At 32.7% G+C, this 14,149-nt stretch overlaps 1 protein-coding gene across 1 annotated transcript; it reads left to right on the plus strand.

The window, feature by feature from the left end:
- The first annotated feature begins 354 nt into the window (after window positions 1-354).
- On the plus strand, window positions 355-1,984 carry LOC149180297 (glyoxylase I 4-like). Its single transcript, XM_089413838.1, has 4 exons — window positions 355-623; window positions 735-840; window positions 965-1,286; window positions 1,881-1,984. The coding sequence occupies exons 1-4, from the start codon at window positions 451-453 to the stop codon at window positions 1,982-1,984; spliced, it is 705 nt and encodes a 234-aa protein (XP_089269964.1). The 5' UTR covers window positions 355-450.
- Window positions 1,985-14,149: the final 12,165 nt, after the last annotated feature.

Genomic DNA, 14,149 nt, shown 5'->3' on the forward strand with positions numbered 1-14,149 from the left:
ATAATTATCCTATTAAACTCCATCTTTATTCCAACTAAAATATTTTTTTAATCTTAAAATTTAAAAATGAAACCTGACTAGTGTTTTGATTCAAGAAAGCACTTATCTAATTCCTTAAAACTAATCAAACAAATTAATAACTCAAAATCCAAACCACATTTAAAATAACTCAAAATCCAAACCACATTTAAACCCGGAAAGACAAAACACAAAACAAAACAAAAACAAAATTATAAACGACTTATTAGTTTATACTTTACTGACATCAAAACGCCATAAGCATGGAGTCCTTCAGTCCGGAAGGAGCTATCTACCCAAGATTTCCTTTATAAGGAGGCGCCTGCCTGTTATTTCTTGCATATTCAATTCGCTAAGGAGAGTCTGCACAGTTTGTTGAAGTTCGTGCCAATCAAATCAGTTCAGTGTCATCACGGGAGTTGAGAGTATCAAATGGGCAAGGAAAAGGATCAAACTCCAGCTTCCCTACCTCCTCCACCTTCCTTAACTCTGAATCACGTTTCATTCGTCTGCAAATCTGTCGCAGCTTCCAAGAAATTCTACGAGAATGTTCTTGGATTTCAGGTTGTGAAGAGGCCATCTTCATTTGATTTTGAAGGAGCTTGGTATGATTTTTACACCCACCATTAATCTCTGCATATCATATTTTATTTATACCTCTGTGGGCTGCAAGGAATTTCCCATTTCTCACCAAATGCTATATTACTGTGGTCTAGGTTATTCAATTATGGCATCGGGATACATCTGTTGCAGTGCAAGCCTTCGGATAATCTCCCCAAAAAAGCTGAGATCAATCCAAAAGATAACCATATCTCTTTTCAGGTAATTTACATTAAAACTCCATGATCACCTTTCAGAGATTACTGTATTTCATTGCTATTAACTTATCAGTGTTCTTGCATAATGTGCTTCATGATAAAATACGCTTTTCTTGAACCTTTTGCAGAGCCCAGACATTCTTTTAGTGGAAAAGAAACTGCAAGAAATGCACATAAAATATGAAAAGCGTGTTGTGGAGGAGGAAGGCTTGTACGTGGACCAACTTTTCTTCCATGATCCTGATGGTTACATGGTCGAGATTTGTAACTGCGAGAATTTCCTTGTTGTTCCAGTGGCTTGTGTGCCCTCATCTGTAAAATCAACCTTCCACCGGCTTGTTTTCCCTCAATCTATACCTGAAACAAAGCCAGAAGATAGCAGCAAAGAAATCGCTTTAGTTCCCATGACTCTTGCTGCAGCACAAACGGAAACGGACTGTCCTACTTTGAGTAAGTTTTTTATTTCTTTTTGTTTCTTGAAATAGTTTTAAGCACTTTTGGACGATATCAGCAATATAAAAGTAAATCTTATCATTAGATTAGATCTCTGGAGTTTTGGTGTTTGGAATCTATTTACAATAATCTCACTCTTGTTGTGTTGTACAGCACTCTTGTTGTGTTGTACAGGTACAGCAGATTCCCAAAATATCTCAAAATCTGATGCTCAGGAAAGAAGTCAAACAATTAACCTCTTTCTCGATGGTCAGATTCCAGGTTATTCTGAGAATCAGCCATATCCATTTATTTCAGATTGATTATTATATAGCCTTTTTGTTTAATTTCTTTAGGTTTAATTTAAATATAAATAAATATTATCAAGTTTTAAAAATATTATAGAATTTTATGGACAAAAACCAAATAAATGGTTTCAAATTCAATTATCATTTCTGTTGAACAGAAATTTTAGAATATTTCGGAAATTTACCATCAAGAAAAAATAACTTAATCGATCCAAGAACAGAAAAAATAACTTATAAAGATGACTTGACCGATCCAAGAAACCTTTAATCGATTCTGATGCTTTCCTTCTTCGGTGATATACAGAAAAAGAGATCGAAGCTGCCAGTGGACGAAAGAGTCCTTGCCTCTCAGACGCACATGATGAGAAAAGGCCTTACTTTCTGGACATTCTGGATTTTTATCTCTAATCCATGGCATGCATGCATAGCCCATCATATTCAGGAAAATGGAAAACAATATCCAATGTAGGCAGTGCACAGATATTTTGTAATAAATTAACAATGTTGATGTCTCGCAGGAATTGTATATTGGAAATAGTTTGTGTTCAGAATAAGGCCGTGAGGCGCCTTGAAAGCTTTGTCTACGGCAGCTTTCAAGTAGACATGAACTGTAACTTCTGAGCCTGCTAAACTGGGTATGCAAAGAATGAGCCTAGTCCTCCATCCATAGAAGATAATGAAGCAACTCAGTTTTCAAATTTCAATCATGAGGCGTTTGTGTCTTATCCTATATGACAAATCACATTTTAATAATTTTAATTAGTGTGAACTTCTTGGATCTAATTTCAGAGCCGGAATTAGTGTGAACTTCTTGGATCTAATTTCAGAGCCGGGTATTTATCTGGATTATTGATTTTGGGAATGTTTTAGAATTAGATAGTAATATTTTGGAATTGGAGCAATATAAATGAGCTCAATTTGTTTTATTTTAGCATTCAATTCTAAAGATTTCTAAAATTGACTATAAGATAAGAATGACTCTCTGTTAGAAGTGGTAAAAAAAATTATTAAAAGAATAGAAATTGTGATATTATGATTATTATTATTATTTTATACAATATTTAAAAGGGAATTTAAGTTTAAGATGCATCATAATTTTATGGAATTGAATTTTGCAAAAATTCTTTCTTATATATCATCATATCTAATTTTTTAAAACCAGAATAAATAGACTTTTGAGTGGATTTAATTTTTTGTTTTTTCCAAGTAATAATTTTGGGTGAAATTGTCTAGTAATGAACCACTAAGTGGTTAGTATGATAGGATGTCGGATATATTCTTATTGTTGTAGTGGCAAACATATGAGCTATTGCATATATTTTTAATGTTATAATTGCATACCCTAAGTTTGAGCTTCAACTGGGTTTAAATTACTTTAACTGTTATGAAACTAGCTCACAAAAAGATAGAAAAGAGAGATAAACGCCTTAGAATTCAGCCTCTTCGAGGGGCAACCTCCTTTACATTACACTACATATTTACCACAGTAAAAAATAAATAAATAAATAAAATCATAATTTTGGCTCATTTAACTTATATTTTTAAATATAAAATTGAATTTAACTTTTTAAAACAAATATTAATCCCTAACCACTTAACAAAATATTGTTATAGATGAAAAATGTTCCTAATTAACTACCAATTTAAAACAATCTATTTTGTTTCTCTTTAGCTCCTCGTTGTTTCGATCACTCTTAAGGTATATAGCCCCTTATCCTCTTCCTATTATTTTAGATGGTCCTTCAGTTATCTAGCCTAATTAGTTATCCTTTTAATGAGATACCCTTATTATATATTATTATTGACTAAAAAAATTGTATTAGATAGTTTTAGTTTATGACTTAATGGTTTAAGTTTACACTTAATTTAATAGTTTCTATTAATAGGTTATAGAAACTATTAATCTGTTATATTATTTAATTATATTAGCCCTTTGGATTCATATTAATTAAATACATACTTGGATATACAATTATTTAACTAAATATTTATTAAAATACTTCAATATGATATTTAGTTTTTATTAATAGGTTATGACATTAACTATAACATAACTAACTCACAATTAACTATTTAATTAGATAATATTAGCCCTTTTTATTTCATATTTGATAATTAATTGTTTAATTACACAACTTGTTAACTTTATTATAATTTTAAATATTTAATTATATAGTTTGTGATATAAAACCTTTTTCGTATTAATTAAATACATTACTTCATTTACATATGGTAATAGTTATGAAACTAACTTATATTAATTATTTAATTAAAATCGTTTCGTAATTAATTCCTATTAATATATAATCTTATTTCTCCCACCCATATCCCGTAGTCCTGTCTAGTTAGTTGTTTCCCAGTCAAATATAGCCATTAGAAAGTCTAGTTGCCCGGTCCAATATAGTTGTTGGTGGATAATCTGCTCTTCTATTTAATTGGTTCTTCAATTTGTCATGAACCACACTCGTTGGTTCTAAACGCGTCAACAAAAGCATCCCAATGTGATTTAGGCAGAAGAATCTTCTCATAAATCTAAATATTAATACATTTAAATTATATAGATTCAACCATTTAAAATTATTATTTTAATATTTTTATTTTGTATTTCAAATTTTAATTTCATATAGATATTTTATTAAAATATATTTTAATAAAATATCTATATGATTGTTTATAAAAAATAATTTCAAATTTAATGTGATGATGATGATGATGGTTAACGTCCGCTGAGACCAAACATTGGTCTATCGAACCTAAAGAGACAAATTATTTATTTTGATTTAAGATTTTATTCCTGTGCTCAAAAAGCTTGGAGAGAAGCCTCCTCAGCTCACTATAATTTTGACATTGTAAAAGGCTAGAAAGGTCAGTATTGTAACAAAGATTGTGAAACTGAGATCTAATGTGGTTGTACGTGGGGCACTCTAAGAGGAAGTGGTTTTCATCCTCGATGTTCCTATTCTCACATATATGGCAGATCCTTTCCATCCATGGTGTTTTAGGAACTGCCTAATGACCTGTTTCACTATGGAGCTCATGAGAATTCGTTCTAATCTTTGCTATATTAATTTTCTTTTTTGAGCTAGTTAAAATAGAGAGATATTTTTTATCTTCTAGGGTGGGGTTGATGACCTTCTTATAATAACTTAATTTTCTTTTAGCCGTTAAATCTTTCTCACACCACATTTTTTCTTTGAACTTAGAAGTAACAATATCTTTAATGTTATTAATATTTTGCAAAGCATCATTCTCGTTGATCTCCCAATAGTTTAACCAAGCCCTTGTGTCTTTATGCCACCCCCGATTGAACCTTAGGTGGTTTTGGCTGGAATTTAAAGCTAGCTTAGGAAGTCTATGATCGTCTATGTTATTGAGTTTGTGCTTGTACAACAGAAACCTAATCATAGCTAGGCTCTCAATAGGGGAAAGACTTGCTTCTATAAGGAGAATAGGATAGGGTGTATTACTTTTAATTTGCAGGTTATAAGTTATAAAACACTTCTGGATTTGCTCAATCTTTCTCCATGATTCTCTGGAGATGCTGCAACCCCAAACCTCACAGCCATATAAGATAACAGGAGTTACTAAAGTTTCAAAGAGAAATTTCTTTTTATCCCACATTACGAGGTTTGTTGTTTTACAATTATTTTCAAGACCAAAATAAGCTTTCCCCCATTAATCCTTTTCTCAATGCTATGGTTCCAGTTGAGCTTGTGATGAATATCAATTCCTAGGTACTTGTAAGAATACACTTCCTCCAAGTTATTATTGTCATACATAAAATTAGCGTAAGTGTCCTTCTTGGATTTGATAATCATAACTTTTGTTTTGTCAGTGTTAACAGTCATACCCATGGTAGAGCATAAATCTTTAAGAAGCCTGAGTTGCTTATCAAGATCAGATGGGCACCTTGCGAAAAGAACAATATCGTCAGCATAGAGAAGAAGGATGACGACTATCCCAGCTAAGATCGTGCCATCACATCCTGCTTCCTCTAAATAGCCTTCGAGCTTATTGATGTAAATGCCAAATAGGGTAGGGGAGAGGGGGCAACCTTGTTTAACTCCGATGTTACACTTAATATATTTTGACCACCCCTCATTGCTCTTTAGCTTGGTAATTACATTCTCGTATAACCTTATAGTGGCAGCACTCAACTCGAGAGGAACCTTTAGCTCTTCTAATCTATTCCAAAGGTTGTATCTAGGAACCGTATCGAAAGCCTTTTTAAAGTCCACAAAGCAACAAAATAAATTGGATTTATCATTATGACATTCCTCCGCAATGATCCTAAGCGTAACGAGGTGGTCTGTTGTTGAGTGATGCCTTCTGAAACCTTCTTGGCCTTTAGTCTGCTTACCTTCACTTTCAAGCCATATGCTTAACTTCTTTTCCAAAATACTACCATATAACTTGGCTAAGAGAGGGCTAATCATAATTGTCCGATAATTAGAGGGGTTATTTGTATCCCCACTTTTAAAAATAGGGATAATGAGGCTCTTAGTCCAAGGTTTAGGGAACCCTTGCTTGACTGCTTGATTGAAAAGTTTGTGGATGTGGGGGATGAAGACAAGACCTCCAATTTTTAAGATTTCTGTCTGGTAACCTTCAATGTCCTTAGCTCCCATTAGTGAGGCGATTAACCCCAAACTTAATGTCTTCTAAAGAGAAAACTTCTTTCGTTGTGAGCAGGGTTTCCAAATTATCCATGACATTTGGAGATTCATAGAGCTTTTTAAGATATTCCAATCATGAAGAGCAGTTTTATTATTATCTTTAGTCTTCCTAGTCAGAATCTGCCTCCAAAATTTCCTAGGAGCTACCTTAGAGAGGTGTAAGAGATTCTCCTGTCTTTGACGAATGTACTGCCTCTTTTTCCTTTTAGTTATGGCTTTGTACATTTTTATCTTGTCCATTTTAAGAGATTCATCAACAGTTTCCTTAATTTCTCTCCTCGCACTTTTACAATCTTTGTCATACCATGGATTGGTTTTGCTATTTCTTTTATTATTTGAAACTTCAATTGATAATTTGTTAATAGAATATGAGAGGGTTGTAGTAAAATTATGATAGAGGTCTTCTATGTTGTCTATACTAGATAAAGGAAGCAAATTAGTTTTTAATTCATTTAGAAAGAGATCGTTTTTATTTCTATCAAATATTAAGTTCTTTTGGCTGTAAGTATTATTTTCTGTGGGAACTCTATGCATGACAAAATTGAGAGTTATACGTAAAGGCCTATGATCAGAATCAGGTTTGTGGTCGTTTAAGATGTCAAAATTTACTATTTTGTTGTATAATGGGAGATCGGAAATAACGTAGTCTACCACGTTGCTACCAAGTCCATGGATGCAGGTCATCTTGCTGGAATTGGGCCACTTCTTTAGACTGTTGCAAATTATGAGATCCTGAGCACTACAGAGCTTGACTAGCTCCGACCCAAACAAATTTTCCCTGAGGTCTTCAGAGCTCCTTTCGTACCTACTAGCCAGAGTAGGGTCTTTGTCTAACCAAAGAGGATTAGGGTTGGAATGATTTCTTAGAATAATCGCTTGGTTGTTTGAATTTTGAGCATTAAAGTCACCTATTAAAAGGATATTACCGTCATTCCTTAGGCTAGAAATATCATTCTCTAAACCATTGTAAGGGTTAGTTTTATCTAGATTCTTCTTCTTATAGAAGTTAGAATTGATGGGGGGAAAATAACATATTGCTATGTAAGACTTTTTATTATTAATGTCACTGATCTCTATCCAACTATATTGGTTGTGAGGGCCGTTTTTATAAATCCTAGCATGGGGGGAGATGTTCTTCTTAATGTAACAAGCTATTCCCCCAATGCCTCTACGGGAGGATCGCTTGTTCTAGGTAGACCATAGCGTAAAGCCATCTATGTTAGGGACCTTAGATTCTTCGTGCTCCCAAGTTTCAACAAGCAAAATAATATCAACATAATTTGAAATCCAACTTAGCTTGGGGCCTTTGTTCCATGGGAAGCCCCGACAGTTCCAAGAAAGGATTCGGAGCATGTTTAATTGCTATTGATTACTATCTTTTTGGTTTCTATCTCGAATAAAGGCTTTTCTATTTCTGATTATTACCCATTTTCCTTCCTTTCTAGCTTCTTTTACCTTTTGAACCTCCTTTCTTAATTCTGCTTGATCTTCTAGAATGAGATCTTCATTTATGAATATTCCCATTCCTTTTAAACTTGAGGTTTTACTAAGTATTTCGTACTTATGATCAGTGGAGCTCACTTTTATGCAGATTAGTCTTCCTTTATTCTCGGTTAATTTCCCCAACCTTGTTGCTTCTGTGAGACGCACTGTTTCAATTTTTAATCTATTATGTAATTTTGTCTAGGCTAAGGCTAAAGTATCCTCATCTACTTCCTCTTTTAAACCGAAGATTATAAGGTTCAAGGCCCTTTTGTTACGTTCGTGGTCTAATTCTATTAATTTTTCATTTCATCTTTAATTGATTTGATATCTAACTTGTCTACTACATTATTTAGAGTGAGGTGGCTATTAACTTTTTCTTCTAGTTCTTTAATCATGTCTTTCATTTAATATAAGAAAAGTATGATATACATGTTTTAATTTTAAATAAATTTAATATTTATTAATATATTTAAGTTATATATATTTAATAATTTAAAATAATTATGGTAATATTTTTTAATTCAATTATTTTTTATTTATTTATTTATATATATTTTATCAAAATAATTATTATTATTATTAAATATATATATATATATATATATATATATATATATATATATATATATATATATATATAAAGGATGTATTGTTCAATGGATTGTAATGTAGGTTTATAATATTTTTTTAATATTGTCCAGTTGATTGTAATCTAATTATTTTAATGTTTACTCATATCAATTGAAATATAATAATATAATAAAAAATATAAATATAAGGATATTTATATTTAATAAATTTTAGAATATATATAATTGTAAAATTTATATAATTTTTAAAAATATTATTCTTTATATTAATTTTAAATTTATTAAATATTAAATAAATCAAAATTTTAGATATAATTTCAAATTAAGAATTTTTTTTTAATTGGTAAATGGAAAATTAAATAAAAAATAAATAAATTTATGATGCCATCTAAAATCCCTGGCACATGTGCAGTGGTTCTAAACTGGCTCCTTGTTACAGCTTGTAAGCAGGACTTTGGGGCAATCATACGAACTGTGCCTTGACTGGATGTGATATTTGATGGACAGACAATGAATTTTAGTCCGAGTTATAAGAATGGGAATACAAAGGTACCTTTTTGTCAGTGAGCCTTGAGTATTTCTTAAAAGCGCTTTTAACTGCAGGTGAGTCTCAATTTTTTTTTAGAGATCTGTCTGGAACATGGTCGGTGAATCTGAAAGTATTAGAGGCTCGTCTAGATCATTGAGGTGATAAGGTTGATAGGTTTATTTAGCTAAAGTTTATTATTTAATTTTTATTTATGGTGTATTAAGTGAAATATTAGAGGCTGGATGTATTGGTTTTATATCGGTATAAATTTATTTTAAAGATGGATTTAATATGAATCGAGAGGGATCTAATTTCTTCAGGTGCTAAATTTTTTATGAGCACATAATATTTAAATGTTTTGTATAGTTATTTTTTTTATTTTAGATTTTATTAAAATTTCTATTTTGACCGACATGAGCAAAATTTTAACTTTGATGATGGTTACACATCATACTGGGCTGTAGAATAAGCCTCTAGGCTCAACTATTGTTTAATTAAAAATTAGTATTCCAAAAAAATTGAGGTCTCAATTTTTAATTAATTCAAATTTTGCTGACTTAATTTAGTATAACAATTTTTTTTCATAAAATGGATAACACTATATATTGAAAATAAGTTGCAGATATAGTAATATAGAAAAAGATACATAAAATTTGAATTGTTTTAAGTAATATATGAAATTTAATAAAGGTATGTTTGCAATACCCCAAAAGTTCATGTCCCAAAGCATTTGATGTACTTTTTAGTAATTTTTTTAGTGTGTTAAAGCATATATCTTAACATTGAACATTTCATTTCTAGGCTTGAATATTCATTTTTTGTTACCAAAGATGTTCAAAATCAATGCATTTATTGATCATCATTTAAGAAATTTTCATTCTTGAGCAAAACTCTCGCCACTTCTTGAATTTTCCTCTCATGGTTTTCATAGCTGCCAGGATAATCCATAACCCAAAGCTCCCATTAATGTTCAGAGAGTGTGCACGATACTCCCATTAAGAAACCTTGGAGATATCAAACAAATAAAGATGAGCTTAGAGCATTCTCCAATTGCTAGTTTGAATTCCTCTATGAGGATGGCTAGATTTTTCCAACATACTCATTCAAAATTTAGCATTGAAGGTTCAAAACTCCCCATAGAAGAAGACAACCTAAAATCAAATGTTGAGATACCCAAACCCCTTGCTACCAGCATTAAAAAATAGGGAAAAATTCAATCTTAATTTAGCAAACCAAATCTAGAACCATAATGTTTTGCACTAAAAAACTTGACCAACAATTGAATAGACTAGTAGAGCTCTATTGAAAATGATTACTTGAAAATCTAACAAACCCAAAGGACACAACTATTAAAAATAATCACTAATAGTCACTTTGCCACCTTTCTCATAAGCCACAATCCCACCTTAATCCCACTTCCATGCTACATTAAGACTCCCCATGCTTCAAAGTGATGCATTAAGGTTAACATGTTTGGAGATGTTGTGAGGGTGATAAACATTACAACCCACCTCTAACTATATAGTAAACAACTACTTTATGTGAAATGACACATGTGTCTTAAAATGCTTAGAATGAATCACAATTATAGGGGATAGTTAGGAAGAATATTTCCCCTCATTTTTTAAGAATGCCTTTGCTCAATCTTGAGTACCTTTCGGTTAGGTTGTTTACTTGCTTGTTAGTTTTGGTCCCTCAAAGCATAAAAAAACTTGATATCTTTGAACAATAAAACTTCTTTTTGTATTCTAAGTTGAGACATGATAACTAGTTATTTGACATGGCTTTTTAATATTTATTATTTTGCTAATTATGGATGAGTCCACTCAGGGGAGGTAGGAGCACGAGGGAGACCAAATATGCGTAGGGATTGGGAGTGACCACCAATAACAAGGCGGGGCTCTTCGCCTTGTGGAAAGGCCTGGATCTCGCTATCGCTTTCAAAATAAAGAGAATTAACATAGTGGGGGACTCCATGTTGGTCATACGAATGTTCTCAAATGGGCATTCTATGGAAAACAACTTGCACATCGTTAAACAAATTAACCACCAATTAGAAAAATTTGAGCAACACTTCCTTTTCCATGTTCTATGACGATTGAACTCGGCTACCAATGAAATGGAAAATCGAGGGGTTCTTTTGGGAGTCGGGAGATATGAGTTGGATGGGAGAATCAACGGCTACCTCCCTATCCCTTGAATTAATTCAAGACAATCTAGTAATAAGTCTCAGCAGGGCTCCCGATGTTGGTGGGACGACGTGGAGGCGAGGTCACATATGGATGGACAGGTGGAGGTTGGGCAGGACACATAGCGATCGCCCAAATCTCCAAGACAACACATCATATGGCTTCAAGTGGATGTCAAAGTGATGTGAGGGTCCCATCATTTCAAAGAATTTGTAGGATCAGAAACAACAAGAGACAATTAATGGTGAGGAGGAATTCTGTTGCAAATTGGTTGAGGACATGGCTCCCCAGATCCCTGGGACAAAATGTGTATTCAATGGGACTGCATCTCGAGGACCTCCATGGGATAATGGCACAAGTAGTGTATTTTTGTGTAACAGGAGAGTGGGGAAAATATAAGTCACCATCACCCTCCATTAGGATGCCCACAGTTAATGGATTGGTGTGCAATGGCGATAACAATGAGAGTTTGCTAAGTGCATAAATAAGTACGTCGGGAGGTCATGGTGGGAATCCTTCTGAGGAGGAGTTGGCGCGCTGGAAGCGGGCCGCTGAATTCCTGTTCAAGTTAATAATGGGGAGACTTGACCTCATTACCCGTCGATTCGAACTGTTTGAAAAGGACCGAGTTACTAATGTCGAGAGAACCAACATGAAATTTAAGGTTGTGGAGGCAACGTTGGAGAAAAAAATCGTCAAGATGGATACTTACCTCCTCACTGCCAAGTCAAAGTTGGTTAGTGACAATGTATCACCGAGGACAAAGAGATAATTGCAGGACTCCTGAAGGAGGTTGTAGCCCAACTTCAGAGTGATGGAGGAGCTGACGATTCTAGTGTAGGACCGAGCAGCCAAGGCAATACTGTCAGCGAGGATGAGTGGAAGCTCAACCTTGGACAATGTTTTCTTATGCTTTGTAGATGTATTTTGTTATTAGGATTGTACTTCTGGATCCATGGTATATTTCACTGCTTTTTAATAGTATATAAGGAAACTAGGAGAAAGAAAATTGTTTCAAGGCTATACTGGGACATGGAAGCATATGCTAAGTTTGAAGCAAGTTTTGTTATTCTGATGTAAAATTGTTATGGCCGTGAAATCTAGATTTTGAATACAAAGTAACCTTTTTGTTAAAAAAAAAAATATGGATGAGTCTGCAGTGGCTATGAGAGACTTCAATTGGATGAATTTATAGATCAAGGAGAGAATAAGCCTCTACTTGGTTTATATTAAGAATGATCACATGTACTTGGCACTCCTAAATTTTTTGTTTTTTATTGTTATGGTTTGTTATTTTTAATTTTGTCACTTTTATAAAGCTTATTTCAATTTAGTTTATAAAATTTATTATTGTGACACATAGTTGTAAATGCACCTAATTTCTCTCTATGCAACACTTCAATGCACCATAGCAAATTTGTAACTTTACGCATTATTATTGTTACTTTAATTTTTATAAATACTATATTGGATCAATTTGCGAAGATATATGTGAAAATTTTATAATCTCTTCAATAATAAATCACATATTTAATATGAATTTAATTTATAATTATATTTATCTAAGGTGTAAAATAGTTTATTTGTGTGGAGTTTGGTATCCATCAGGTTACAGATTGAAACATCACAGGGAGGGGTTGAGAGCAGGAGCCACTTATGGGAAATAAACTATTCCCCTAGTGAAAAAACCGTCCTCAGCCTAAGCTCTAACTGAAATCAAGAATAGAAGGAAAATGTTAATTCTCTCAAAGAAGGTCAAAAATAAAAATCCACAACTATAAATAGCTAAGTCAAATTGTCATATAGTTGATCATGAAACTGAAACATTATGATTAGCCACACTTTAGCCAAACTATATAGAATTATTTTGGAAAAGAAGATTAGCCTATGGCTAGAAAGCCATAGTAAAAGAGCTAAAGGACAAACTAGGCTTAGGAGATATCATTTAACTATAGATCATCTTATTACTCTTAGGATCATATTAAAGGAGTGTTGCAAAAATAAAACTGATCCCTTATGTTGTTTCATTGACTTTAAGAAAATTGTTGACATCATTCCTAGGACAAATCTGTGGACGAGGTTGGAAGAGATAATGGTTCATCTTGAGTCGAGGGTTGTTGTGACAAGGCTATACGTGAATGTTATTACCAATTTTAGGACCATTGAGGACTGGTTGGAAGAAATTAAATGCAATATTGGATTCAAGCAAGAATGTCCCTTATCCCCTACCTTTTTTAAAATATACGTTGATAAGCTAGAAGATTGTTTGGAATATGAATGTTGGGTTGGGCCCATGCTCACTAGTATAGTCATAACTCTTCTTCTTTATGTTAATGATATCGTTCTCTTGGTGAGGAGCCATTATGCTCTTGGCAAGAATTTAAGCATCCTCCAATATTTTTGCTTCAAGATGGGTATGACTATTAATTTTGAAAAAACTAAAGTTGCGATGATTGAATCCAAAAATATTAGATATGATACTTTTATGTTTGACAACAACTACTTGGAAACTCCTATTTCAGAATCTCATCACTCCTATTATTTTATATGGATGTGAGCTTTGGAGTTGCATTACTTCTATAGAGTCATCACTCTTATTATTTTATATGGATGCGAGGTTCGAGGTTCCAATATCTCTAGCGAGTCATTGACGAAGATAGAATGGACTTAAAATTATTTTATAACCTACAATATCAAGATTAAAGGAAATATTCCCTATCCTTTCCTTTTGATTGAAGCAAGTTTTTCCCCATTGAAAGCATGACTATGACTAGGTATATAATGTATAAGAAGAAATTAAATAAGATGGAAGCCAAAAGGTTTCCTAAAATTTCTTCTAACTATAGCCAAAACCCCCACCTTTGGATCAAGAAGGAATGGTATCAAGATGCTCAGTCCTAGCTTGATCATTTTACAAAACAAGGATACTATTAAAATTGTTATTGCTCCAAAATTGAAGGAGAAATTGTGGGGTTGATAAAGAGTTAAAGGAGAAAAAGAAACTAAGTTATTATAAGGAGGTGATGAATGCCAATCTTGGAAATCAAAGTATCCTTTTGTTTTGACTAAAGTTTGCTAAAATAAGAACAAAACTGCATGACCTT

This window comes from Pinus tabuliformis, chromosome 3_2, assembly GCF_031772625.1.
Source record: "Pinus tabuliformis cultivar Carrire ecotype Pingquan chromosome 3_2, CPIR1, whole genome shotgun sequence".
Classification (NCBI taxonomy): Eukaryota; Viridiplantae; Streptophyta; class Pinopsida; order Pinales; family Pinaceae; genus Pinus; species Pinus tabuliformis.